At 39.7% G+C, this 25660-nt stretch overlaps 1 protein-coding gene across 5 annotated transcripts in view; it reads right to left on the bottom strand.

Moving 5' to 3' along the window:
• Unc80 (unc-80 homolog, NALCN channel complex subunit) overlaps window positions 1-25660 on the bottom strand; it is a 201098-nt gene that overhangs the window by 12671 nt on the left and 162767 nt on the right. For 4 of the 5 annotated variants that reach the window (XM_074071616.1, XM_074071619.1, XM_074071617.1 and 1 more), the window contains 10 exons: window positions 21856-22056; window positions 19560-19683; window positions 18482-18607; window positions 17172-17295; window positions 16229-16435; window positions 6962-7146; window positions 6236-6401; window positions 4842-5021; window positions 2769-2907; window positions 49-105 (listed from right to left, as the gene is read on the bottom strand). In XM_074071616.1, coding sequence (XP_073927717.1) covers window positions 49-105; window positions 2769-2907; window positions 4842-5021; window positions 6236-6401; window positions 6962-7146; window positions 16229-16435; window positions 17172-17295; window positions 18482-18607; window positions 19560-19683; window positions 21856-22056 — 1509 coding nt within the window. The remainder of the gene's footprint in view (window positions 1-48; window positions 106-2768; window positions 2908-4841; window positions 5022-6235; window positions 6402-6961; window positions 7147-16228; window positions 16436-17171; window positions 17296-18481; window positions 18608-19559; window positions 19684-21855; window positions 22057-25660) is intronic. The other variant, XM_074071620.1, reaches the window with a different exon arrangement.

Raw genomic sequence — 25660 nt, 5'->3', positions numbered from 1 at the left:
TAGTTTCCTAGCACAGACACCAATAGACAGGTAGCATTGACACTGTACCTAGAGAGGCTGCCCTCAGCGGCCAGGCCCTGGGAGTCATCGAGGACATTAGGTTCACTGCAGGAGGGGTAGGGAGATGAAGCATTTAGGGAAAGAAAATGCAAAAAGGAAAAAAAAGAAAGAAAGAAAGAAAAGAAAAGGAAAAAGAAAAAAGGCATGCAATTTTCTATTTCCAAGAACTGAAAATAAATAAATTTAACAGAACAAGGAAGGAAAAGGAGACAGTCAACCATTTCACCTTGTGCTGGGTTTGTCAAGACATAGGACTCAAGGCAATGGGGAAGGAAGGACTTTTGGATGGATACAGCTCTCAGAGGACTGGTCTGTTTATTGGTCAAGAGTTAAAATGAACTCCAAATGGACATAGGAGCTCTGAAATGCACTGCAGAATGAATCTGTAGAAGATGAAACTATCATTGCTTCGGTAACCATTTGGCTAGATGTTTATTTTTTCACCTGTCTTAAGTACTTAGTGTTTCATTGACCAGGATACCTGCTTGTTTCTTGTACATCCTGACATTCTCCCACAGAACCCACTTACCATGAATTGCCACAACCAACTCTTGGAACTGATACCATTAAGCAAAGCAAACAAAGATCTCAACTTCTCTTACTATTTTTGCAATGAAAATGCAAGTAAACAAATGGAAGGAAGATATCTTGGGGAATTCACATGGAACTTGCATTTACCTCCTAACTCTCCATCCTCTAGTGACTGAATTGTAAATGCCAAAAGAAGAAACCTGTCAGATTGGTGAGAGAATAATTAAATAGTTTATCAATTTATTTGGATGTACCTGAATTGAAATTTGTGAACAGAAACTGCTTTTCCTTCTGTGCCTACCTTTTTTTTTTTTTGTGGTACTGGTGCTTGAACTCAGGGCTTTTCACCTTGAGCTACTCCATCAGTCCTATTTTTGTGAAGGGTTTTTGGAGATAGGGTTTTGTGAACTATTTCCCTGGGCTGGCTTCGAACCATGATCCTCCTGATCTCCACCTCCTGAGTAGCTAGGATCACAGGCATGAGCCACTGGTGCCCAGCTGTGCCTACCTTTGAGCTAAGCACTCACAAGGCATTCAATTAATACTCTTTAAATTGTGTAGAATTAACCATCTACTATCCTCAAAGAATTGAGGCTCATCTACTTGTGAGAATAGTCTCTGTCCCGGAAGTGGCTCATTTCATCTAATGTACAGAGACAATCATACAAGCACTAATATTCTAAAATATGACTCAAGTCCCAAACAGATTAGATATATTATCATTTCTGGATTTCTAGTATATCTATGTACCAGACAAATTTTCTCCCTGGAAACAGGTTGATCCAGTGGTATATATGTAAAAATGAAATTGATAGTGTGGGTTATTTTTGGTTAAATAACCAAAATTCTCTATTGAAATTCCTATTCTATAATTTAAAAAAACTTTTGAATAATTTGCTAGTTTTATTCTTGATGCAACCTTGCACATTGTTATTAATTGCAAATAAATTGATAGATGCTGCTATTATTTGCTTTTGTAATTTTATATCTTTTTATGAACATGTTATTGATTGGCTCTTATTTTGGTTACACATTTTATTTACAAAACTTTCTTTTCAAAGGAAACTTGCTAAGTATTAAGTAAAACAACCTCTAATAATGGTAGAAACTTTATATGTTTTTAATTTTTGAAATAGTTCATTGGTACTTATATAAAATTGCTTTCTTTAAACATATGCAATTTACTTATTAATCATCTTTTATCATTTCCTCCTTTCCTTTGATGTTCTTCAGATTTTTTCTTTATTTCACAAAGTTCATTTCATCTGTATAGTTCTGTATTTGTGAAGGAATTTAGGTCCAAGACCCCTTCATATAAACTGGTGTTATGTGAGCATTACAATGTGCCTTAATTTTTATTATTTTCTATGTGTGAACTGTATCACAATGAATTAATGAGTATTAAAAATAAACAAAAAAGTAACTAAAATAATGTAAGGCTGAGTCTTTGAAAGAATTTACTCTTTAAAAGTAAAAATAGCATGGTTTTTAAATTAGTGTTTTTACTCATGTCATCATTTTCAAAATTATGCTTTTGTTGTGTATATATGTATGTCTAGGTTTTAAACTTACATTTATAAAAATGGTGGTGAACACGTAAAAAATGTTTAAATGAGCTTAATTATGAAGTCTTAGAGATATAGAAAGAAAAGTTGTGTTAAAGATCATTTTAACCAACATCCTCATTTCAGAGAGGAAAACTGTAGGCTATTTTAACCTCACCTTCCCAAGGTCACACATAGTAGTGTAGTTCCTTTTCTGCTTAGTTAAACATTCCAACCTAATGACCTATCAGAAGCCTATATTTTATCAAAATATTAAATGAATTTGGTCCTATATTCTTGTCAAATACTCATTATTATCTTAACTAATAATAAATCTGAAATACAATATTGTCATTTGACCATCAGAAAGAAGATCATGTGTGATTTATGGGCAAGTTTTAAAGAGAGACAATGGTTGGATCAGAAGTTGGGGTTCCTTCAACTGGCCTAACTTACAAAATTGCAAATCACTATCTGAAGGAATCTAGTTGAAAAGTCCTTTGCTGAACAGTCTACCTAAAAATATAATCATTGCTTGCTTCTCTCTTAGCCTTTGTAGAATAACAGGAGTATATGTCACAATTTCTTCCTTTGCCCCCAAGTACAGAGTGTAAGACAATCATAGCTCTTTACCTCTGGCTGGGTAGCATGCCCACCTCGGCCTGAGGTGCAGACATGCTGGAGACGTGACTGGAGAACCGTCTCCTTCCAATGGCACTCAGGAGGTAAGCTTCCTGTTCACTTACCACACTGGGCATGCTTATGGAATCATCTGAAAGTGGCAGAGGAATCGAGTGTTATAAAAACTGTGGTGATGATTGGAAAATCCCAGCTAAGCTGTATTTTGATCCCTGGATTGAGCACAACCTCAGGTCTGTCTCTAAAGCTAAATTATCATTGGTTCCTTTGTATAGATTAAAAAAAAAAACACAAAAAGACTAAGACACCAATAGACCAATGATAATTCTACATGCCTAAATCTCTCCCATGGTCCCACACTTGAACAGCCTTCATGAAATAAGTGTAAACTCCTTGACTATTTTTGTAAGTATATTATTTGTGAAAGTAGACAGGCACCTGAAGACTGAAGATTTCAGGAAAGCTAGAATATACATTTTTGAGGCATTACAGGAGTAGGATGCTTGTTATTAAGCAAGTCAAGAACATTTCCCTGACATTCAAAACTACATCAGGACATTTAATAATTTCTAGCCTGCTGTGGGACAGATTATTACAATTTTAGGAAAATATTTGAAGAACTTTAAAGTTCAGAAATAAGTACTTATTTGAACCTAAACTTTAAATACATATCCTTTATTTCACCATAGAACCAGAAATTAATGTACTCAAATCCATATAAAAGTTAATTTTAATACAGTATTTGTGACCAGGTCACCTCATTTTATGTTGTTTATTGTTGAACACTAAATATACTTCAATAAACCTACTGGGTTTTGGTGAGTGTGTGCTACCATATAAAATCATCTGATACCATTTATTTTTTTTTAAAAAAACCCAGCGATTGAACTTATTTCAAATCAAAAAATGAATATGAAAAGTGCTAGAAAATTAAATTTGTTATATAGTGACAGATTTGAAATTGAATCTTATTCACAGAGAAGGTAAAAATATGAAAAACATAATAGGATATATGGAGCTATTTTTACAAAAGGTTTTTCAAGATCTCACTGAATTTTTTTTTCCTTATTTGAACTCGTATCACTTAACACTTACTCCCCAACATTTGCTTGGTGATTAGTTGTGAGCTGTCTTCCACTAAGCCTTTTGTTAAGGGTTTTATATTACAAATGTCCATCAACTCCTGTATGAGTTTATCTCTAATATCTTAGAGGGCAGAGAATATATTTTTCTTATACTTCCTTTTGTTATGTCTGACAGGTTTTAATACAGGTTTGATGGCTGAAAAAATAGTTTAATTCAAAACATTTAATGATCTGGCTTTCATATCTCTCCCCATATAAATCAATATATATCCACATCACAACCACACTGTTTATTAGCAATCTTGCCTACATTGGGATGACTGTGATGTCGAGTACAGAGATTTTAGCTACAAATTGCCTACCTTCTCATGCTCCACATTGATATATGAGTGTTGGCTTAAGATATACATATGAAGTATTTCTATATCTGATATCCTTTCATTTTGCGATACTAAATCTTTAGCACATGCTTCAGCTGATCTCATCTGGTAATTGTCTTAACTCAAAATTGGGTTGTTTCCCCTCCAGACAGCCTGCTGATTTCATTCTAGCTGGCATAGCCAACTGGTATTCTCTGCGTCCTGAACATATGCTTTGGCCACTTTTTCTAGCCCAGTGGGATCATGTCAGTGCTGGTCAACCCTCTAAGCAAGATGCCCAGAAGTAGGGATAAGTTATTCATCCATAATTTAAATGAGTTCATGGACAAGGTTGACTACATAAACTCAAAAAAGAATTTAGGGGTCACTGAAGATTTACTTTTTTCCTGATTTCTTCCTAAACAACTAAGGATATCAACCAATTTATAGAAGAGCAGGCATTAGGAATTGCAGAATTAGTCACAATTCCATATTGAATCCTTTTTGTAAAAATGCCTGAGAGGATGAGAACTGGAAATGGATGGAATGGCAGAAATCCCTCACAAGGCCTTGCTGACATGGTCAAGCTGTGTGGCCTGCCCGGATTTTATAGGGTGACCTACTTTCCTCATCCTCCTCATCAGTCCGACTCAGGGTGTCCTGTGAAGCCTGCTGGGATGGTTCACTGTCCTGCTCCCAGACAGTGCCTGTGCCCGTGTTGGAGCGGGACATGGTGGCCAGGCTCAGGCGGTAAGCAGAGGTGGAGGTGCCCACAGTGCTGATGGATGTCTTCCCTTGGTAGGCTGGGGAGGTTGAGAGACCAAAGCAAAGGAATGGTGAGGCTCTTGGGAAAAAAACCAAAACAGAAATATTTGTTTTCAGGTTCTTTCAGACTACTTGTATTTTTAAGAAAAAGTTAGTTAGAATGTCCTGGACACACTAACTTTGATCCTTAGGAAAAAGTAGCTAATGGAGTTGGGAATTAATATTGGCCACTGATGAACTTATAATTACATAGTTTCCTTCTGAGAGCCAGACATCTCTAACAATGTAAAGGCTTGACATTGTTTTTTCTCTTGTTACCTTTCTATTTCATTTTCCAAGGTTCGGTAGGATGCAAATCAATTTTGACCTGCATTTCTGCTTCCAAATTGCCAGTTTTTGCAGAGACATAAACCTTACCTGACATAAGCATATAGGTGTAATAAATAAATCAACTGATAAGACCTAATATGGACCCAGTAATCAGAATCAGAATACATAATCAAAACTGTGTTCTTATTTTCCTTTTCTGGAAATTGCAACATTTAAAACCCCTATCCTATGTCAGATTATTTTACCAGTTCTATATCAGAACAAGCAGAATATTTGAATGGTAATGTGCAAATTTCACATTGTATTTGTAAAAATTTTTGTCTTTAATATATTGCAAACAGTAAAAGCTTTAGAAACAAGAAAGCCTCAACATATATTTTACTTATAGGTAATGACTGCCCTCTAATGGCTGATAGTGATTTATTTTCCTTCTTCAGTCTAAAAGGTTAGAGGCCATACAGATAAGGTTTAAAATCACCTTATTGTTATCATTTCCTATGCATGTTACTTAACCTCTATTGAGTCTTGATTTCCTCCTTTTTTAAGTGGATTTTCAATGACACACCTTGAAGGTATTTGAGTGCATTAAAGGAAATAATATCTGAGAAATAATCTACTATACAACAGATGCTCAATAAATATGAGTATCCCTTTTAAAAAAGGAAACAAGAATTTAAATGTTTTTTAATTAAATATTTTAAAAATGTTTACTAAAATGAAGATTGAGACAATATTTAGGAAAGGAATAAGACTAAACTCCTATGATACCCCTTTGGTTTCCATTTTGTTATTGGCAATGGTTGCATGGTGTACAAAGATGACTAGTTCAGAGATGGTCCCCAAAAAAGCAGTGTCCTGGGCAGAGATTCTTTGTAGGTTTTGGATTTGTCAAACAAATTCAAACTACCCAATGTATACTCACCTGATCCACTGTGTACTGCTTCTTTTAGAATTTTTAGTTCACTGTTGAACTCAGCAATGAGTGAGCTCTTACACAAAGGACGAGGTATGAAGCGCCTCTCCAGCTGGTCAGCAATATGTTGCCGCGCAGAGAGTTCTTCATGGTTCTCTGCAGGTTGGGCCAGAAGCTGAAAGGAAGGCATGGCATTCTCAAAGCCTCAGTTTTCCCATCTGTAAAATGGGCTAGTTCTCTACTTCATAGTTGAGAGGAGTAAATAAAGCAATGCATGTGACATCCATAGAACAGAACTTTGTACAGGAAGTGATTAATAAATACATGGCTTTGAATCACTGCCCCCAAGAAATCAGAGCATTAAGGGAACAGGATGAGTACTGAGGGTCTTAGAGGAAAAACATATCATCAGTTTTCCATTTTTTTCATATGTTTATTTAAAATTAGTCTCTGCTGTGCCACTAACAATAGAACATTCTCTAGACCAGACCATGGGTCTTTTTATTAAGCAGGAGTGGGGAGAGGACTGTCTTATAGACTCTAGTAACTGCAAAGGTACTTCTAATGTGAAATCATCCTCTAGACACACGTTTGGGAGGTTTCCTCATCAAGCATGGCATTACCAGGCCCTACGATCCAGCTATGGAATGTCTTAGAAACCCTCCTGCTATAATGCTGCCTTAAAGGAGAGCAATGAGTTCATAGGACTTGTGGCTCCAGAAGTGCACACCACACCTTGCACTGGATGAAAGGACGCAAGAGCACGAAGATGGGAATCCGGGTGCGCACGATGAAGTCAAGGAAGTCCCACAGGGCCAGGCCGCCCACCTTCCGCAGGGCCATCTCCTTCACCTGCAGGCTCAGCCAGTACCACTGGCTTCCCAGCTGCCTCTCAAAGCAGACAAGAATCACCTTCAGAGCTTTACACCAGAAAGAGAGAAAAGAGAGCCTGAGGGCTTGTGCTTCCGAGGAACCCTACCCACAGCCACTGCTCTTTTATGCATCAGGGAGTTTTCTAAACTTTTAAATCCATGTTTCCAGAAACTTAACATGCACTCCTGAGCAAGAGTGTTCCTGACATCAAGGCAAAAATTTGTGTGATAAAATGTTTTGATTGTAATTAGACCACAAATATCTTTCACAAGTGCATTGAACTCCTATTTTGAAAACAAAGAGCAAAGTAGTCCATAGAACTGAAAGAAAAATATTTTATAAGCATGTTTTGTGACTAATGTTTGTCCAATAGCTTTGTCATAGTAGTTTTATGGTAAAACCAACATACCACACACATTTTCAGCTAAAATATAGATCTTTTAAAAAGGATTTTCTTCTTTTAAGCATGGAGTAAATATTCATGTTCTTAAAAAAATCCAACCATGCAGAAATATACAGTTAAAAATTAAACCTTTCCCTTCTCTGTTCCTTCCTCTACCCCAGCCCAAACTGTTCCACTTACTGTCCACCAGCAAATGTGATTAAGTATATTCTCCCAGGTATACACCCCTCTCTCTCTCATAGTGTACACCATGTCTATTACTAAAGCTGGTGAGATTTCTTTTACAATACCTCCTAGATTCTGGCAGCCCCTTCTCAATCTATACTTTTTCCCTAGGAAGACTTCCCAGACAATATGTCAGGACACACCAGAGTATTGTAAAGATGTTGAGTGTCATGATGAGAGCTTCCTCTGCTACCCCAGCTCTCCCCACAGGGTCTGCCACAGGGCAGTCAAGTGAACCTGGGTCTTTGGGATCATTTCTTAAGACCCATCAACCTGAGTATCAAGTTTGAATGGTAAGGAAGTTTTGATTCTGATTAGGAGAATACAAATATCTTAAGTACATGGAACTACTATTTGCACAGAGAACTCCTACTCCCTAAAAACAACATAGAAACCCAATTTGGCTAAAGCCCTCAAGAATCCTGTTCATCATTACTGCCCTTAGGATGTTTCTAGGAAGCCATGGCATTTCATACAGAGATATCAGATTCTTACTTATCTCCCTCCTCAACCTCATTTTCACAGCAATTGTTCATCTCAATCCCTCTCTCAACTACACAAATGAACAAATGATTGAAAAATGCCCTGATTCTAATGATATTCCTGCTATATTGTGCATGCCATTGGTTCCTGCCCTTTCACTTTCTACTTTCACTTCCATCAATCCAACACAAAAACGGTATATAACTGTGGATTTGAAATATGGATCTGTCACTTATTAACTTCATGTCTTTAGGCAAATTACTTAGCTTTTTTGGATCTCAGTCTCTTCTCTCCTAAAACAAGAATAATATTAATTTTTAAGAGTTGTGAGGATGTGAGAATTCAGTGTGATGGTAATATAAAACACTGGGAAATACTCAAAGTAAATGCAAAAAATAAAATAGAGGTGCAGTAGCCTGGACAAGTAGACAAAGTAAAAAAAAATTTTTTTAAAGCAGGAAGAGCTGGACATGGTGGCTCACACAATCCTAGATACTCAGCAGTTGGAGATTGGGAGGATCACAGTTTGAGGCCAGTGCAGGCATAAAGTTCACAGGACCATACCTCAGCAGTTAAGCTGGGCATAGTGGCACATGTCTGTTATCCCAGCCAGGCAGGAGTGTAAATAGGAGGACAGCAGTCAAGGCTGATCTGGTCATAACCACGAGACCCTATTCAAAAAAATAACTAAAGCAAAAAGGGCTGGTGTGTGGTTCAAGTGGCAGAGCACCTGCCTAGCAAATACAAAGCCCTGAATTCAAATCCAAGTGAAAGGCAGACTGTGGGAGGTCCATGTGTTCCCAAAAGGTGGCAATTAGCCAGGGGGGAAATGCCACTTCTCCTTCCCAAGAAACATCTGTTCATGCCAGAGAGATATCTGTTCATGCCAAAATCTCTGCCCTCTGGCAATAAAAAAAGCTGTAAAACCTGATTTGCCACTTGACCCAGGGGACTACCGGTTTCTGGATCCTGCAGCATGACCCCATGTGGCCTTTCCTTTCCCTCCCCTCCTCTGCTAATAAAACTTTTCTGACCTCTGCTGCTTAAGTCTGCCTCTGATTTCTATTCAAGTGGAACGATGGACCCTCACCATCCAGCGCCTCAACCTTGGTGACCATGAAGAGACACTTCATCACTTGAAGTTGGTACAGGTTGTGCCAAACTGGAGAGGACTGCCTAGAAAGTGTCCATGATCATCCAGCATGCTGCTGCAGTCCATCCTCCAGGAGAGCCCCCCAGCATGGCTTAGCTATGGTGGAACTCTCAGGCTCTCTCTCTCTCTCTCTCTCTCTCTCTCTTGCTAAGGAGGGTTTCTCCCTTAGGAACCTAGGGAAAAAGCTCTGAGCCCACTACATCTTAAGGCAGGCAACCTGAGAAATCAGGGGCCAATCAGGGGCTAATACCAGACTGCCAATGCTATGTGGGCAGAGCTAAAACCTCAGTACATCGAGGCTTTTTTTCCTCTCAACTCTCAGTTCCCTCCCTCCTTAAGTCCTTTTCCTTTCAAATCTGACCCACTAAGGAGGGGGTCCAAAAATGGCCTGTGAGAAGGAAATTTTCCCTTCAAGCTGCAAGGGTGCTCTGTTGGGGCAACACCCTGATTGGACCTGAAGGCTGAAGATGCAACTCCTCACCCACCTTGAGGCTCTAGAGGTGGCTAAATATTAGAATCTCTCCAGCCATGTCCACGGCAAAAAGACAATCAGATCTCTACACTTTCTTCGTAGTTCCCGTGAGCCAAGGGTGGAGGTCACCCCTCACTTTCAGTGCTCCAGCACTGCCTCTGGCAGGATCAACCCAGAGAGCAGTGGTGGCTAATAATCCCTCATGTGTTGAGCCTGGGAAGTCTCTTTCCCCCAACCCTCAGCTTCTCCTCCTTCTTCTTTCCCAAGTAGATCAGGATGAGTGGCTGCCCCCTTTGTCCTAGGTAGCAGTGGGCTTCCTTCTTCAGCTAAGTCTGTGAAAGATCACTACCTCTCTTTACTATCCTTAGACTATGTCCTCAGGAGCTCCCATGTCTCTTCTGCAGCCCCATTTCAATTGAGTACACCAAAAAGGAGTACTCTAACTTGGGCTTAACTGTTTTTGTTAGGCATCTGATTGATCTGGTTAAGCAGGTTCCTGTAGTCTGCCCACAGGGGAGAAAAGAGTGCTTTACCTGAGAGCTACCTTAGGAGATAGAGACTGCAATGGTCGTCTCCATTTTTGTCCATTATCACCAGCAAAAGAACAATGTCTTCAGATGCTCCCTCTCTTTTCATAGAGTATATATGTCTCATGGGGGACATAGTGGGACAAAAGTCTGCCTCATCAAAAGTCCCCATCCATGCCTCCACACGGTTCCTCCCTCTGGCCATGCAAGCCCTTGGTGACTTTAGAGCCCCTCACTGATAAGAGTTATTTTTTGAATTATAAGCCTTCAGCTGGTAGAAGAGAACCAGTTACTTGGGTCACAAGGCAAACAGGCAAAACAAGACAAACAGACAAAAAAAAAAAAAAAAAAAAAAAGATCAGGGTCATACCAGCTGGGTGAATGCAGCTGTATCTACCTAAATGTTTTCCCCATGACCTTAGCCACAGGTGGCAGTGGTGGGAGAGCATGGGAGAGAGTGATGCCCTCTCCCATGTAGAGGATCTCCTCACCTGGGGACATCTGGGTAAAAGGAGAAAACTCCTCTTAAGGTGATCAATTTTCCCTTGCTTCTCTTTTTTGATGGGGAATCAAGCTTCCAGGATCCTGGAAGGGTCCCCTCCTTGCCTGCTTTACTAAAACATTGAAAAGATCTTGATCCAGAAAGTCTTCTATGGAAGCAACTCAAATTTTACTGCAACCAGGCCTGGCCTCAATATCATCTAGGGTACCAGGAAAAATGGCCTGAGGAGGGGAGCATTAATTATAATACCATTCTTCAATTAGATATGTTCTGTAGAAAGGAGGGGAAGGGGACTGAAGTTCTGTATGTTCAACTTTTCTTTTTCCTAAGACACCACCCCAAATGGCTAAACAAATGCAGGCTAGATACTCAGACCATGGTGACCCTTTGCAAAAAGCTCCCAGACTCCCTTGAGGAACCAGAGCCTGAAACACTATCTGATGCCCAAGGGCCCTCAGCAAAGTCAAAGAGGACCTCCCTCATGAGAGAAATCAAATCTTCAGGGGAACCTCGGGGGATATATCCCACAATGAGGAAATTGATTGCTGCCCCCACAGCTCCTTCTCTACCCCCTTACCAAGGAAATCTAGATTCACTAGTGAACTGGTCAGGCCTCATGCTGCTGCCAGAAGCCGAGGCCTCTAACTCTTCCTGCCAAGCAGGGACCCCCCCACTGGCCCCTCTGTCACCAATCCCTTCCTGCCAATAGCCCCTTACCCAGCTGCCTCACACCCCAACATCATCCCACAGGACTCTGCCCCCTCCAGTTAATTCCCAGAGGAGACAGAGCTCATGTTCCTTTTAGATTAAGTGAGTTTAAAGAAATAAAAAAAAAGATTTAGGAAGTTATACTGAAAACCCAGATCAGTACATCCAGGCATTCAGGGAAGTCAGCCAAAATTTTGAATTGAGATGGAAGGATGTAACGGTATTGTTATCTCAGACTCTTACTTCTCTGGAGAAACAGTGAGTACTAGATCCGGCAGCAGCAGCAGCCAGGGATAATTATCACTTAGATAAATGTGGCCCTATACACCTATCTCAGACTGGGCCCTTGGAAGAGGGAGAGGAGGAAGGAAGACAAAGACATTGGATACCTAAAAGAGAATCCTGATTCCTATTTCCCACAAGTGATCAGGAAGTGTCTAGATATGATCCTAAGTGTGACCCTGAGAATGACAAGGATGAATGGACCTGGAACCACTTCATCTACTGCATTCTTGAGGGTCTAAGGAGGGCCAAGGGAAAACTCCTTAATTACTCCCAAGTCATGGCTATTTGGCAAGGACCCTTAGAAACCTCAGTAGCTTTCCTACAGAGACTTAATGATGCTTTACAAAAGTGTACCGACATTGTACCAGAGTCACAGGAGAGGAGAATATTATCCTAAAGGATAAGTTTCAGACACAGTCATCCCCAGATATTTATAGGAATCTTTAAAAATTGGCAGCTGAAGGAAGCAGGGAGCTAGACCAATTGATCCATGTAGCCACATCCATATACTATAATAGGGACTAAAGAAAAAGAAAAAAAAAAAAACAGACCTGAAAAAGGAAAAGAGAAAGGATAAACAGCAGGAGGGTCCAATCACAGCTCTCCAAGAGGTTCCCCCAGGACACAGTCCAAATCTGTGGACATGTTTTCAATGTGTACAGAAAGGCCATTTTAAGAGGGAGTGACCCTGAAGGAACCACCTCCACGACCCTGCCCAATCTGCTGTGGAAATCATTGGAAAGCACACTAGTCCCATGGGAACTGAGGCTAGAGCCTTCTACCCAATAATGGGTCCCAGGGGCTCCCATCCAGGCTCCTGTGACCACCATAAAACCAGAAGTGCTCTGGGTGATACTTACTATTGAAAAGCACAAGGTCAGCCTCCTTGTTGACACTGGAGCCAGTATTTCAGCCATTCATTTCTCTCCTGGACCCAGGTCCTCCAAGAAAATTACTGTTTGGGGCACATCAGGCCAGCCTCTAGAGCATTATTTCACTCAGCCTCTAGCTTGCTCTTGGGGAGATTTCCACTTCTGTCACTCCTTTTTAATTATCACAGAAACCCCTACTCCTCTGCTAGGGTGAGACCTATCTAAATTGGGGGTGCAGCTCCTTTTACCACCAAGGGAGTACTTTTGCTTGCCCCTGCTAGAGGAACAAGTAGACCCCATGTTGTGGACGGATGGACGTACTGCTGGACAGTCATGAATGGAAGTCCCAGACCCAATTCATATCAAGGACCCCTCTTAGTTTCCCCATCAAAAACAATATCCTTTAAGACTGGAAATTAAGGAGGGGCTAATCCCATAATCAAAGACTTAAAGAGACAGAGACTGCTAATAGAATGCTCCAGCCCATATAATACTCTTATTCTTGGGGTCAGGAAGGGACCTAACAAATGGAGGCCAGTCCAAGATCTCTGCCTGATCAACGAAGCAGTAGTGCCTCTCCACCCTGAAGTACCAAATCCTTATAGGCTTCTAGCCCAAATACCTCCAGGTACTGCTTACTACTCTGTCCTGGGTTTAAAGGATGCCTTCTTTTGCATTCCCTTACACCCTGAAAGTCAATCTACCTTTGCCTTTGAGTACCCTACATGAAAGGCTAGACAGGTCACCTGGGCTGTCCTTCCCCAGGGATTCAGAGACAGCCCCCATCTCTTTGGGTTAGCTCTAACCCAAGACTTGGCAGAGTGGCAATATCCACAAGCTACTCTGCTACAATATGTAGATGACCTCCTGCTCTGTGGACCAAATGTCACAGAGTGTCATTTCACGAGCCACTGAGTCCTTACTAAACTTCCTAGCAAATAGAGGTTATAAAATCTCTAAAAGATAAGCCCAGTTGTGCCAGTCTAGAGTTACACATTTAGATCTTGTCCTGGAGAAGGAAATGAGGGCTCTAGGAGAAGGCAGGATGTGTCTGACCTTGACGTTTCCTCTACCTAAGACTCTAAAACAATTGAGGGCTTTTTTTGAGGGGGAGTGATGACAGGATACTGTAGAATTTGTATCCTGGGATATGCAGACCTATCCAGGCCCTTACATCAGATCCTTAAGGAAGTGCAAAAGGATCCCCAGCCTTTTATTGAATGGGATGACAAGTCAGAAAGCATTCCACTTATGACAGCTCCAGCCCTGGGTCTCCCAGTACAGGACAAGTTTCAATTATATGTCTATAAAAAGGAGGGCTGGCCCTGGGAGTGGTAAATCAACTCCATGGCATCACTCCCCAGCCAGTGGTCTACTTAAGTAAAGAATTAGATTAGGTAGCCAAGGGATGGCCAGGATGTCTTCAAGCAGTTGCTGCAGTTAGCCTTCTAGTGCCTGAAGCTCAAAAACTTGTCCTAAACTGGCCACTGACATTTTACACCCCACACAACCAAGGGGAAATTTTAAACTCAAAAGGAGGACTTTATCTGTCCAACAGCGGTCTAATTAAATAGCAGGCCCAGCTGCTGGGAGGGACAGAAATAACTTTAAGGACCTGTCAGAGTCTAAACGCTGCATCCTTTCTACCAGAGACCAGGGGCAATCCTGAACACCTGTGTGAGGAGGTGCTTATGGAAAATTATGCTGCCTGACCTGACTTGACTGATCAGCCCTTAGAAATCCCAGATCTAGAATTATACACCAATGGCAGCTCCTTTGTCAAAAATGGTGTGAGACATTCAGGGCTTGCAGTTGTGACAGAATTTGGCACTCTAAAATCAGGTCCTCTTTCTCCTAATGCAGGTGCTCAATTGGCAGAATTAATGGCTCTAGAAACCCTAAAACTGTCAAAAGGACAGACGGTCAAAATTTACATAAATTCTAAGTATGCCTTCCTGATCCTGCATGCTCATGCAGTCATCTGGAAGGAAAGGGGAATTCTAACTACAATAGGATCTCCCATTAGACATGCTTATGACATACTTGCCCTCCTAGATGCTGTTCTATTGCCTAAAGAGGTCTCGGTGATTCATTGTATTGGTCACTAAAAAGGGGAAGATAAGGTAGCAGAGGAAAACAAAATAGCTGACGAGGCAGCTAAACAGGCAGCAATGTAAGAACATACAGCTGGCCCTCTCCTCTGAGTGGGGACTCTCTTACCCCAAGAGAGACCACAATATTGATCAAGGAAAGTAAACAAGCCTCAGACCAGTTGGTACCAGTTAGATCACCAGGGCTGGTGGGTGCTCCTGAAGGGAAGCTATGGCTCCCTGAGACACACAAATGGAAAATTCTTAAGACCCTCCACCAACTTTATTGTTTGTGCTTAGACAATACTTTGGTTTTGATCAATAAAATGTTTGGGGGGGACTAAATTAAGGGACACCTCCCAGGAAGTTGTATAGGGATGTGAAATGTGGCAAAAATTAATCCCAATAATAAAAGACTCCAGATGCCAGCGGCACAGAGGCAGGGTTCTACTCCAGGGAAGACTGGCAATTAGACTTTACCCATATGCCAGGGGGACCAAAATCAAAGTTACTGTTAGTATTGGAGGACACATTCACTGTATGGGTTTTGGCCTTTCCTTACAGTACAGAACATGCTAGGGAGGTAGTCCAAGTTCTAATCACAGAAATAATCCCTGCTTCCGTCTCTCTAAAAGCCTTCAAAGTGATAATGGGTGTGTATTTAAAGAAGTAATTCAGGGATTTGCTAGGGCACTAGGTATAAAATACCATCTCCACTGTGCCTGGCATCCCCAATCATCTGGAAAAGTAGAAAAAATAAATGAACTTTAAAAAAGATACCTGGCTAAATTGGCCCAAGAAACCCACATCCCCTGGATTAAGCTCCTCCCTATTGCTCTCATAAGGTTCAGAAACACCCCAGGCAAGTAGGACTGACCCCTTTTGAATCTCTACATAGCAGGCCCTTCCTAACCAATGACCTCCTTCTTAACTAAGAGACTGCTCAATGAAAATCAAGATGGAAATTTAAAGGTGGCATTGTAAGAGAAGACAAACAGCCAGTAGGATGCATAATGTGCTGCCAAGCCAGCAGGTCCTACTGTAGCTGTGGACTGCCCAACTCCAAAGGCTCCATTCACGTAGATGTCAGACCTATGAGCCCTAGGAATTGTGTGACAATGTGTTACATTGTAGACTGAGTCTAGATCTGACAACAGCTACCAAATCTCACTATAATCTTGTACTCAACCAAAAAGATGTAATCCTTCCTGCAGATTCCTTCCTAGACACCCTATGAAACAACTAAGCAATTTAGGTATTGCCCATTGAAAGCCATCTTTGGCTTTTGACATATACTTACTGAAGGAAACCAGACTTGGAAGGGTATGTCTTATCCAGGTGGCTTCTTTAAATACTTTCTGAGTGAAGGTGTATTGAGAGAGAGAGCGAGAGAGAGAGAGAACACCCACCCAAGTATGCTGCTTGGCTGGTGGATTCAGCCAGCCCTTCCCTGCGCAAGTCTTTCCCTGCATCCCCAGGGGTGGAACAGTGGGCAGGGGAGCTCTCCAGCATGAAGTTCTTGCTCCTGGATGTGCTGATGATCCGTGGTGGCAGGAGCACATTAATGACAGTCTGCAGCAGCAGCTGCACCTCAGGCTGCTCCAGCCATGGGCTATCTGGAGGCAGAGTTTAGAAAAGGAAGGGGAAAGGAAAATAGTCACAAGGTAGACTTTCTTCATTAGATACAGAAAAATTCAGCTCTTTCAATTCCAAACTAGAACACTCTAAATCACCCTAGAATTTTGGGTGTTCCCATCAAGGACAGCTTCTCTCATGGACAGACATACGTTTCTGGCACCTGAGTGTTGTGCACAGTGGGTACCTCAAGGTTTGTGTTATTAGCCAGTTCTCCTGCTTATCATTTCGATATCCTTTCTTTTTGAAATACTCATAATACACTGTCCTTATATTTGAGATAAGCTTTTCCTAAAAGACCCCCCCAAGAAAGAAGAGTGATAAAATACATAGAAATTTAATGACAGTGTTAGGATTTCTGCTAAACCCAGAATTAGTATTATAAAATCCATTCACCTGTCAATTCTCATCAGACTGTACTTCAACTAATTACCATTTTCTGAATTGAATCGAAACAATGTACTCCTGCTTTTTGCTGTACTGAAATGACTTAAAATAGGATGTATCTTCTAAGAAGTAGAGCAGAGAAACTCTTGTCCCACGGTAGCTAAACTGAAAAGAAAGAACAACTCTTATTTCCTAAGGTAACCCTATTTAAGCCACTCAGATTGAGTTCAAGTGATGGCCTTCATGGAAAAAGGAAAAAAGAAATAGCAGCCTGATTTTTAAGAAAACACAACAACAATGATAAATTTCCTTTAGTCAAATTAATCAGACCTTTGCTTCCAGATCCTACTGTGAGCACAAATGGGATGAGTAGATTTAAAAGCATTCCCTCCCTTCGCTCTTGATTGGTGAATGGGGAGATCACATGGCTTAAAGGAAAATCTTCTTTTAAAGCCTGTGCAGCAATAATAGAAAAATAGATTAATTGACCACCACGTCCATTCAGTATGTTTTTACACAGTATGACGGAGACGATGACTCCCTGCTGGCTGCTCCTGTAAACTCTGAGTTCAATTGTCGTCTGTACAGCATACAAGATTTGATTAAAATTGATACTTCACCATTTGCATGACATAATTGAGAGCTATGTTCCTAGAAAGACAGTAACATCTTGAGAATTAAATGAAAGGTTATCATACTTATGGTCAGGTACAAAACCAATCTTATTTTTTCTATTAATTTTCTCCACATGTCCACCAGTAAATATTTTAGAGACAAAGGAAAAGGAAGAAAATGAGAACTTGTCACTTGTTCCATTTGGGAGCTATTTAAAGTCCTCTGATCCCTCCCTTGCCCTTCCTCAAGCCAGGAAGCAATAAATAAGAAAGGAATATGTGATCTTTGGAAACAGGTTGTTAAAATGCATCACTGTAGGGGTGTCACACTCTTAATGTTTTCTATCATCTACCCATTCTCTGAACGGTGACCAAAGAGCTTGGTTGTCAGATAATGGGTAGGTCTGTTACCTCTTTATACCAGTTGTATTCTTCTCATTGATTACAGAACTTTGAAATTAGAGGACACAGAGAAATAGGCAGAGGAGTTGGGATTCTGAACTTTTTGTCTTGGAATGATTATTTTATTTTTAAGAAATAAAGTACCCTTTATTTTTAAAAATAAAGGATAATTTTTTAAAAGCACCCACAATAGTCAACCCACAATCATTAAAAAGTTAAGATATTCAAAGTCTAGTAATAACATTTGAAAGAATCTTAGATTGTAGTTCTTTCTGAAAATAAGTTAAAACCAGACACTGAATACTACTGCCTCTTTTAATTAACAATTGTGAGCTGATTATCCACAAATCATTATTTTGCACACATCTTAAATGACTTAAGTGGTTCCTGAGGTTGTGGCAGGACCAAATGACTCTGCTATTTTTGAGATCTCAAGAAGAATTACAGAAGCACAACTTAGGGCCATGCTCAGGGCTGAAGCTCCAAACTATCAAAGTTTGGAGATATTCACACTTTTGTTTCACAGATTTTGCCCAGCCTTTGCAGAAAGAGAAAGAGGACACCATGATCTGGTGCCTCAACCAGCAACTTAATGAGCGTGACAAACAGGTAAGGCAGTCACACCTGTATCTGCAATGCTACAAGCCGGACAACAGCTGTGCTGAAGGGCAGAGGTGGTGAGAGATAAGGGCTGAGATGAAGAAGGGGTAATCCATCAGCAACACTGGAAGGTCCTACCACTCCCATCACCTGAAATACAAACAGAGCACATGACCAGCCTCGACCATTGCAATTTCATGCAACCATAGTAAAGGAATTTCATTCAATAATAATATAATAATAATAATAAATTGAAGGTTGGGCATGTTACTTTCATTCTTTTCTTTATCATTGCCTTCTTCTGAAGGCATGTAATGTCTGGAGTCAGATCGATCATTACAATGGATTCAGCCAAGATTTTGTAGAATGTTGTTCATAGCTAACTATGTAAATAATGAAAGATGAACCAAAAAGCTTTTCTAATTGGGAGACTGAATACTTACTTGTGGATTCAAAGGAATGCAGTCAACATTCTTGGATGGAGCAAATACTGACAACAATGATGATGGTGGCAACAGCTCTATTTGCAGTAGGCATTCCAACTACAGATTCCATTCTCAACTAAGTAAGCAGCAGATCCTACTCAATGAAATGCTCTAACATGGTTTCCATACATTGTACAAAACCTTGGCCAGACCAGACTCCAGATATTACATAAATAAATAAAATATTTTTTCATTACATAAATTCTAGATTGGCCAACTCATTGTCATTTTGCATTCAAAAAAGAAAAGGAAAAACCCTCTTTGCATTTTAAGATCCCCCACCCAAGACTACCTCAACTTCTAGCCAATTTTGCAGATTCCTCCACCCCACTCTCCAACTGGCAGCCCTCAACTCTCAGCGCAACTTCAAGAGGTGAATTGTCAAAGTAGTGCATGGGAAGCAGCACACCAAATTCCATCTGGGTAGGGATGGGTCCCTGTATCTCCCCACGCACCACCTTGAAATGTACCTCACTATTTTCAGTGTCACCTGAGCCATTTGTTTTCATGGGTAGGTAGGGGCACAAAGTAGTTGACCTGTAAATCTTCAATGCAGAGAAATCAATAGCAGAGTTAAATTGTGCAAAGTTTCATAAGATTGCCACTTGGCTACTCACCAGATTGACACAGACATTGATCAGTGACCTAAGGTGAGGCAGGAAGGATATGATTGGCTGCCTCTGAAGTGTCAAACAAACCCCTTCAATCAAATTGCTGGCAGGCTCCCACTCAACCTGTCGCCTGGAATACAATATAGGAGCCATTAGCGGGCTGACTCCCTTCTAGAGACAGTCTGAAACAAATGAATGAGACAGTGATTCTGACGCCATCTAAGACAGGACGTGTGTCCGAGAAAACAAAGTGCTTCATACAGGGTGAAGTTTATCCATGCTGTTCCAAAAGTATAGCGCACACTGGGAGGGAAAGAAGATACTGAAAGCGTAGCAGAGACACTCCTGCCCCACCAACTAATGAGACAAAATCTACTGAAGAAAAAACAGAGATGGTGAATGGGTTGCATTTTAAGTTCCCTGATTTTAGCTTTGAGAGGGATACCTAAGACTATCATTTTAGGAGACCATGATATGAGTAATTACTCCCAGTGAAATGAACACCTCCAAATGCATTTCTGAAATTTATTTATCAAAACACATTTGATTCCATCAATTTTTATGCCAGACTACTACTAATTGGATTATGTGGTTTGACTCCTGTATAAAAGGTCACATTTGAGGAGAATGGTCTACTCAAAAAGTATTCTTTCTTGGCCTCCCAAGAAATGATATTTTAGTTACTTTCTATGGTAGTATAAATGGTGGTGCACATACCCTAATTAGATAAACATGGCATTTTCTGTAATAAAAATCAAACCAGTTTGAAATTATCCCAGTACCAAAACACTCATTCCTATACTCCAAAATAAACAGGTTGGGTTTTGCCATATATTTTCTTGGAAGTACTTCCTAGGCTCACATACCTACCAAAACAGAATCCCTGCAATGACACAATGAAGACAAATTCAAAAAGGAAGATATATTGACATTCTTGATGCCAAAAGTGCCCACATAACCCATAGGTCAGGTTCAGTCACTACTCCTTATGTTGAACTGAGGTCATGTAAAGAAGTTAAATTCAAACTATTATGCTTTCCAGGAAAACTACCTACAACTGACCAAGTCTTTGCATTAATCCCGAAATCTGCTTTTGAGAAGCATGATGATATTTTATAAAGGGCTTAATTATATGAAAATAATATAATTAATAAAATAATTATATTATAATTAATATAATGTATTAATAATAAAATAATATAATATTATTTTATATGAAAATAGGCCCATTTATGGAGATGTTTAACCCCTTTAGATACCAAATTATTCAAGGAGAAGAATTTATTTTGGCATACACTCATAAGACAGTTACAAATAAATCTCTGATCAGCCATTTGCCAATAGACACAAATCCTCCACTGGGACCACTAAAGAAATAGTGCTTTAAGAACAGGCATTTCTATGTAACTGAAATAATCTTGAAGTAATGTTTAGACATTCATTGGCATGGCATAAAAGGCTATAAGAACAATTATTAGCATGAAATCAATTTGTGTTTTTCAATGATTCCTGATGAATGTAAAGAAGAGTGCAGGCTAATAGCTGCAAAAATTCTGACAAACTGAACCTTAAGTGCTATAAGTTCTTGGGAAAGAGTTACATTGATTTTGGGTCTAGTTTAAAGGGACAGAAGAAGCTCTCGCTGAGCCAAATTTGAAATTTCGAAGTTAATGGGTTTATGAGCATTTATACATTGAACCACCTGCTCACTATGACTACAGTTTCCCAAGTCTGTTCACTGGTTCAGAGGAATCTGCTCAGAGGAGGGGTACCAATAGATATTTCTCAGGCCTACCTGTGTCCATTTAGAGCTCCATTGTATCAGGTGAAAAGGTGAAAATTAGGCATTTCTTACCAGTCCTATGTACTTTTTAGCTGCTGATTATTGTAAAACTTGACATTTTTCTAAGTTTGCACCTAAATATATTAACTTACTATGTTAAATTCAGTACTTTGAACATCAAATTAACTTTTCTTCTCTCTTCAGTTGGTTATTAATAGTACCTATTTCTGTTTTAAAAGGGATTAAAGTATACTAACTGAATTCCTTATGTGCATCAGATAAGGGACTTGATAGCTAAAAAATGGTAGCATTTCTTAATATGAACATGTGTATTTTTAAAGAAAATGCTATTTCCTCAAAATGGATCCTACTACTTAGGCACTCATAGTCCTAGTTAGCTCTGTGCATATACTAACAGAAAACTTTTAAGTCATTCATTCAAATCCAGATTGTTAAAAAAATAACAAATTCTAACTTTGAGGCCTATGACCTCAAGCACTGAGTAGGAGGCCCCCTCACCTCAAAGTAGGCATCTTATGAATTTTGTTGAACATTCTATCCAATCTCTTTAGAATGAGGATAAGGGCTGGCCTCACTGCCTCAGCTGTCCAGTCTGTAATGGGTAGCATCTCCATGATATAGCGCCGAAGCCCACGGCTCTCCATTGTCTGGGTGTCATAAGGTGCCAGCTTCAGAAGGGAATGTGCAATTTCTGCCAACCTAAAGTGATTTAAAAAAAAAATAATGAGTGAAAAATGCCACAATGGGAATTTTCCCACACAGCCTTATTCTAATCACCTCCTGCCAACACATCAGCTCCCTGAACTAAGAATATTATTCCAACACCCTCAATCCCTTTGCTTTTCTCACACATATCAATACAATGATAGGTGCACAGGCACAGTAATGGACAATCATGGAATGTTTAAGAAGGGAAACTTGAGGAAATTAAAACCCAGAAAGTTGAAGGATTGGCCAAGTATATCTAGACAATGTTATATACACATATATTGCATACAAAGCTATTAGGATATACAAATCCACTAAGAGTAGTACAATGGTATTATGTTCTTCCTTTTATCACATATATAACTATAACATTTTAATAAGGAAAAATGTTGGCTATTATAAGAGATCAGGAGAGAAAGGATAAATGCTTAAAGGATCTGCAGTGTAAACAAGGGGATTGGACTATGAGCACATGATAAAAGCGAGAGCACACAAGGGAGGGGTGAGGATAGGTAAGACACTTAAAAAACTAGCTAGCATTTGTTGCCCTTAATGCAGAGAAACTAAAGCAGATACCTTAAAAGCAACTGAGGCCAATAGGAAAAGGGGACCAGGAACTAGAGAAAAGGTTAGATCAAAAAGAATTAACCTAGAAGGTAACACACACACACAGGAAATCAATGTGAGTCAATGCCCTGTATAGCTATCCTTATCTCAACCAGCAAAACCCCTTGTTCCTTCCTATTATTGCTTATACTCTCTCTACAACAAAATTAGAGATAAGGGCAAAATAGTTTCTGCTGGGTATTGAGGGGGTGGGGGGGAGAGGGAGGGGGCTGGAGTGGGTGGTAAGGGAGGGGGTGGGGGCAGGGGGGAGAAATGAACCAAGCCTTGTATGCACATATGAATAATAAAAGAAAAAAAAAAAAGGATCTGCAGTGTAAGAGCTGTCCAGGTGTTTTGCTTTAGGAATCTCAGCCAAGCCTTTGCCTCTCTACTTGGAATGTTTACAAGTGCTTCACATGACTAGCACCATGGGTAGGAGAACTCAACTCATTCTATCTTTGGAGGTCCATACTGTGAGAAGCTCTCCCCATGTAAGGCCCTTAAATTCCCTCTAGTGTCTTCCTATTATGCTCAATTCTGAAAGTATAAATTCAATCCATCTTCTTCATGGCAACTCTTCTTTGTCATCTGTCTTTTTATCTACACTGTCTTCTCTTCAAATCAAATATCCACATTGTCCTAGAAATTGTGTATGAATTAGGGTGTTCTAAATAAACCATTTAAAACAGTTTATACATTCTTTTGTTTATCTCTTCCTCATAAGTGTGCCATGCAGCAAGTAATTCTTTACTTCTCAGGTTGTCTGTATGACAGGTAAGAACTATTTCTTTTTCCTTTATTATTTTAGGGATAGCATTTAGACATGTTTGAGAAATGATCAATCAGTCTATTTTATGTGTGAGAACAATACTCAGAGCTGAATGAATTTGAGAGTCATTTTATAAATTACTACCTTAATTGTTTTAATCCCTGGTCATATGACAAAATGATTTGAGCCTACAACAAAACTTCCCTTTCATACAGTATTTGCTGTATTATCACAACAAATAATCTCTAGGGTTTTTTTTTAAGGTTACTTTTGCTCATTTCCAATGAGACTACAAGAGATTTTCCAATTGGGAGGGAGAGAGGAAGAAGGGGAGCAGAGACAGAGAGAGAGGAGAGAGAGTAAGAGAGAGGGGAAAGGAAGAGGAGAAAGGAGAGAGTGAGTGAAAGAGAGATTGAAGAGAGATAGGAGAGAAGAACAAGGGAGGAGGGAGGAAGGGAGAGAGGAGGAAAGGGAGAGGGAGATAACTGCAGGTTCACTTTTGTCTGTGTTGGGCAAAAGAGGCAATAAATCACTTTATGGCACAGATTCTATCTAGTCAAAATTATTTTCCCCAGGAGGCTTATAATCAACCATATGTTCTGCAGATGCAGGAGTGCAGACTACCTCAGTACGACTTCTTAGCTCTTTGGCTTGATTTAAATTCTTCCTGAAAAATTAATGTGAGTCAACTCCCTGTATAGCTATCCTTATCTCAACCAGCAAAAACACTTGTTCCTTCCTATTATTGCTTATACTCGCTCTTCAACAAAATTAGAGATAAGGGCAAAATAGTTTCTGCTGGGTAGCGAGGGGGTAGGGGGGAGAGGGAGGGGGCAGAGTGGGTAGTAAGGGAGGGGGGTGGGGGTGGGGGCAGGGAGGAGAAATGACCCAAGCCTTGTATGCACATATGAATAATAAAACAGTTAAAAAAAATTCTTCCTGAAAAATTCTCTTGCATCTTTGGTATTGCCCTATTTCTCTTTTTAAAATCAACTCTCTTTGAGGCTATCCATTCTTATGCTTTTAATTATCATCCACAACTCACAAATTTATATGTTTAGCTTGCCTTCTACATATATCTGTGTGTTTAATTTATAAGAGAAAAGTTTATATTCTTTGCTTGGTATAGAATCCAAGCATTTTGATCTGCCCCTCCTCAACAAAAAAAATGTCAGTTTGGGCAGAAAACATGCAGGCCTGTATTTGTTAAAAGTTTCTTGTACAATATTGCATTAATAGAGGACATTAAATATTTCCTGGCTAGTAAAACCTGTGGCCTCCTGTAAATAAAGGCCACAAAATAATTGTGCTCTTGAATGACACTGTTCTGGTTCCTCTTGCCAAATTGCATTATGGTTTTATGCCAGCTTTCTATGCTGAGAGGCATGTGAAACTAGCCCTTTATCTACTACTCCATAGATGTCAAGAACACTGTTCCTTCAACAAATATCAGTTAGGAGATTATTTCTTGTTCATTGTTATTTTTATTTTTACCTATTTATTTACTATTTTTGAGACAGGGTCTCCCTAAGCAACTGAGGCTTACCTGGAATTCATTAAGTAGCCCAGGCTAGACTCAACTTTGTGATCCTTCTGTGTCATTCTCTTCTGATCAATGATTACCAGTGTGGGGCCATTATTTTTTTAAAGTAATAAAGTTGTTTGAAAAACAACTGACTGTTTTTATTTTATTGACACTATGACTTTGTAATCGATCATTTTTCATTTACAGCTTTTAGAAAATAGAAGAGCAATGTCAAATTTATGCTGCATGAATCACATCTAATATGATCTCATATCATTTCTTGTGCTAATGTTATTATAACATAATATCTCCCTGCTCAATTTTGTTCAGAGTCTATACTAATTTGTATATGCTAACTCTTCATATCATAATTTTCTAAGTTGCCCTGACTCTTATAAAATGATAAGCATAAACATACGTGATTACAGTATTTGGAACACTGTATTGGTGTTATTTTCTTATTTACCTCTAACATTGTATTGTAATAGTCTTGAGGATAAGGACTTTATTGTTCACCTTCAGTGCCTAGCATAAGAGTTTGGATCACTTATTAGTATCTATTCCATCTTAGATCCGTGCAAGGTACTGAGCTAAATTAAATTATATCTCGTTTAACTTTTAATAGCTGTTAGCCTCTAGAGGGAGCTCCAGACCACTCTGACTCCTATTGTTCCCTTCCTCCAAATGACCTAAGA

This window comes from Castor canadensis, chromosome 4, assembly GCF_047511655.1.
Source record: "Castor canadensis chromosome 4, mCasCan1.hap1v2, whole genome shotgun sequence".
In the NCBI taxonomy this organism is placed as follows: domain Eukaryota; kingdom Metazoa; phylum Chordata; class Mammalia; order Rodentia; family Castoridae; genus Castor; species Castor canadensis.
Note: the sequence above shows the minus strand (reverse complement) of the source record. Positions and strands in the feature narration are given on the sequence as shown.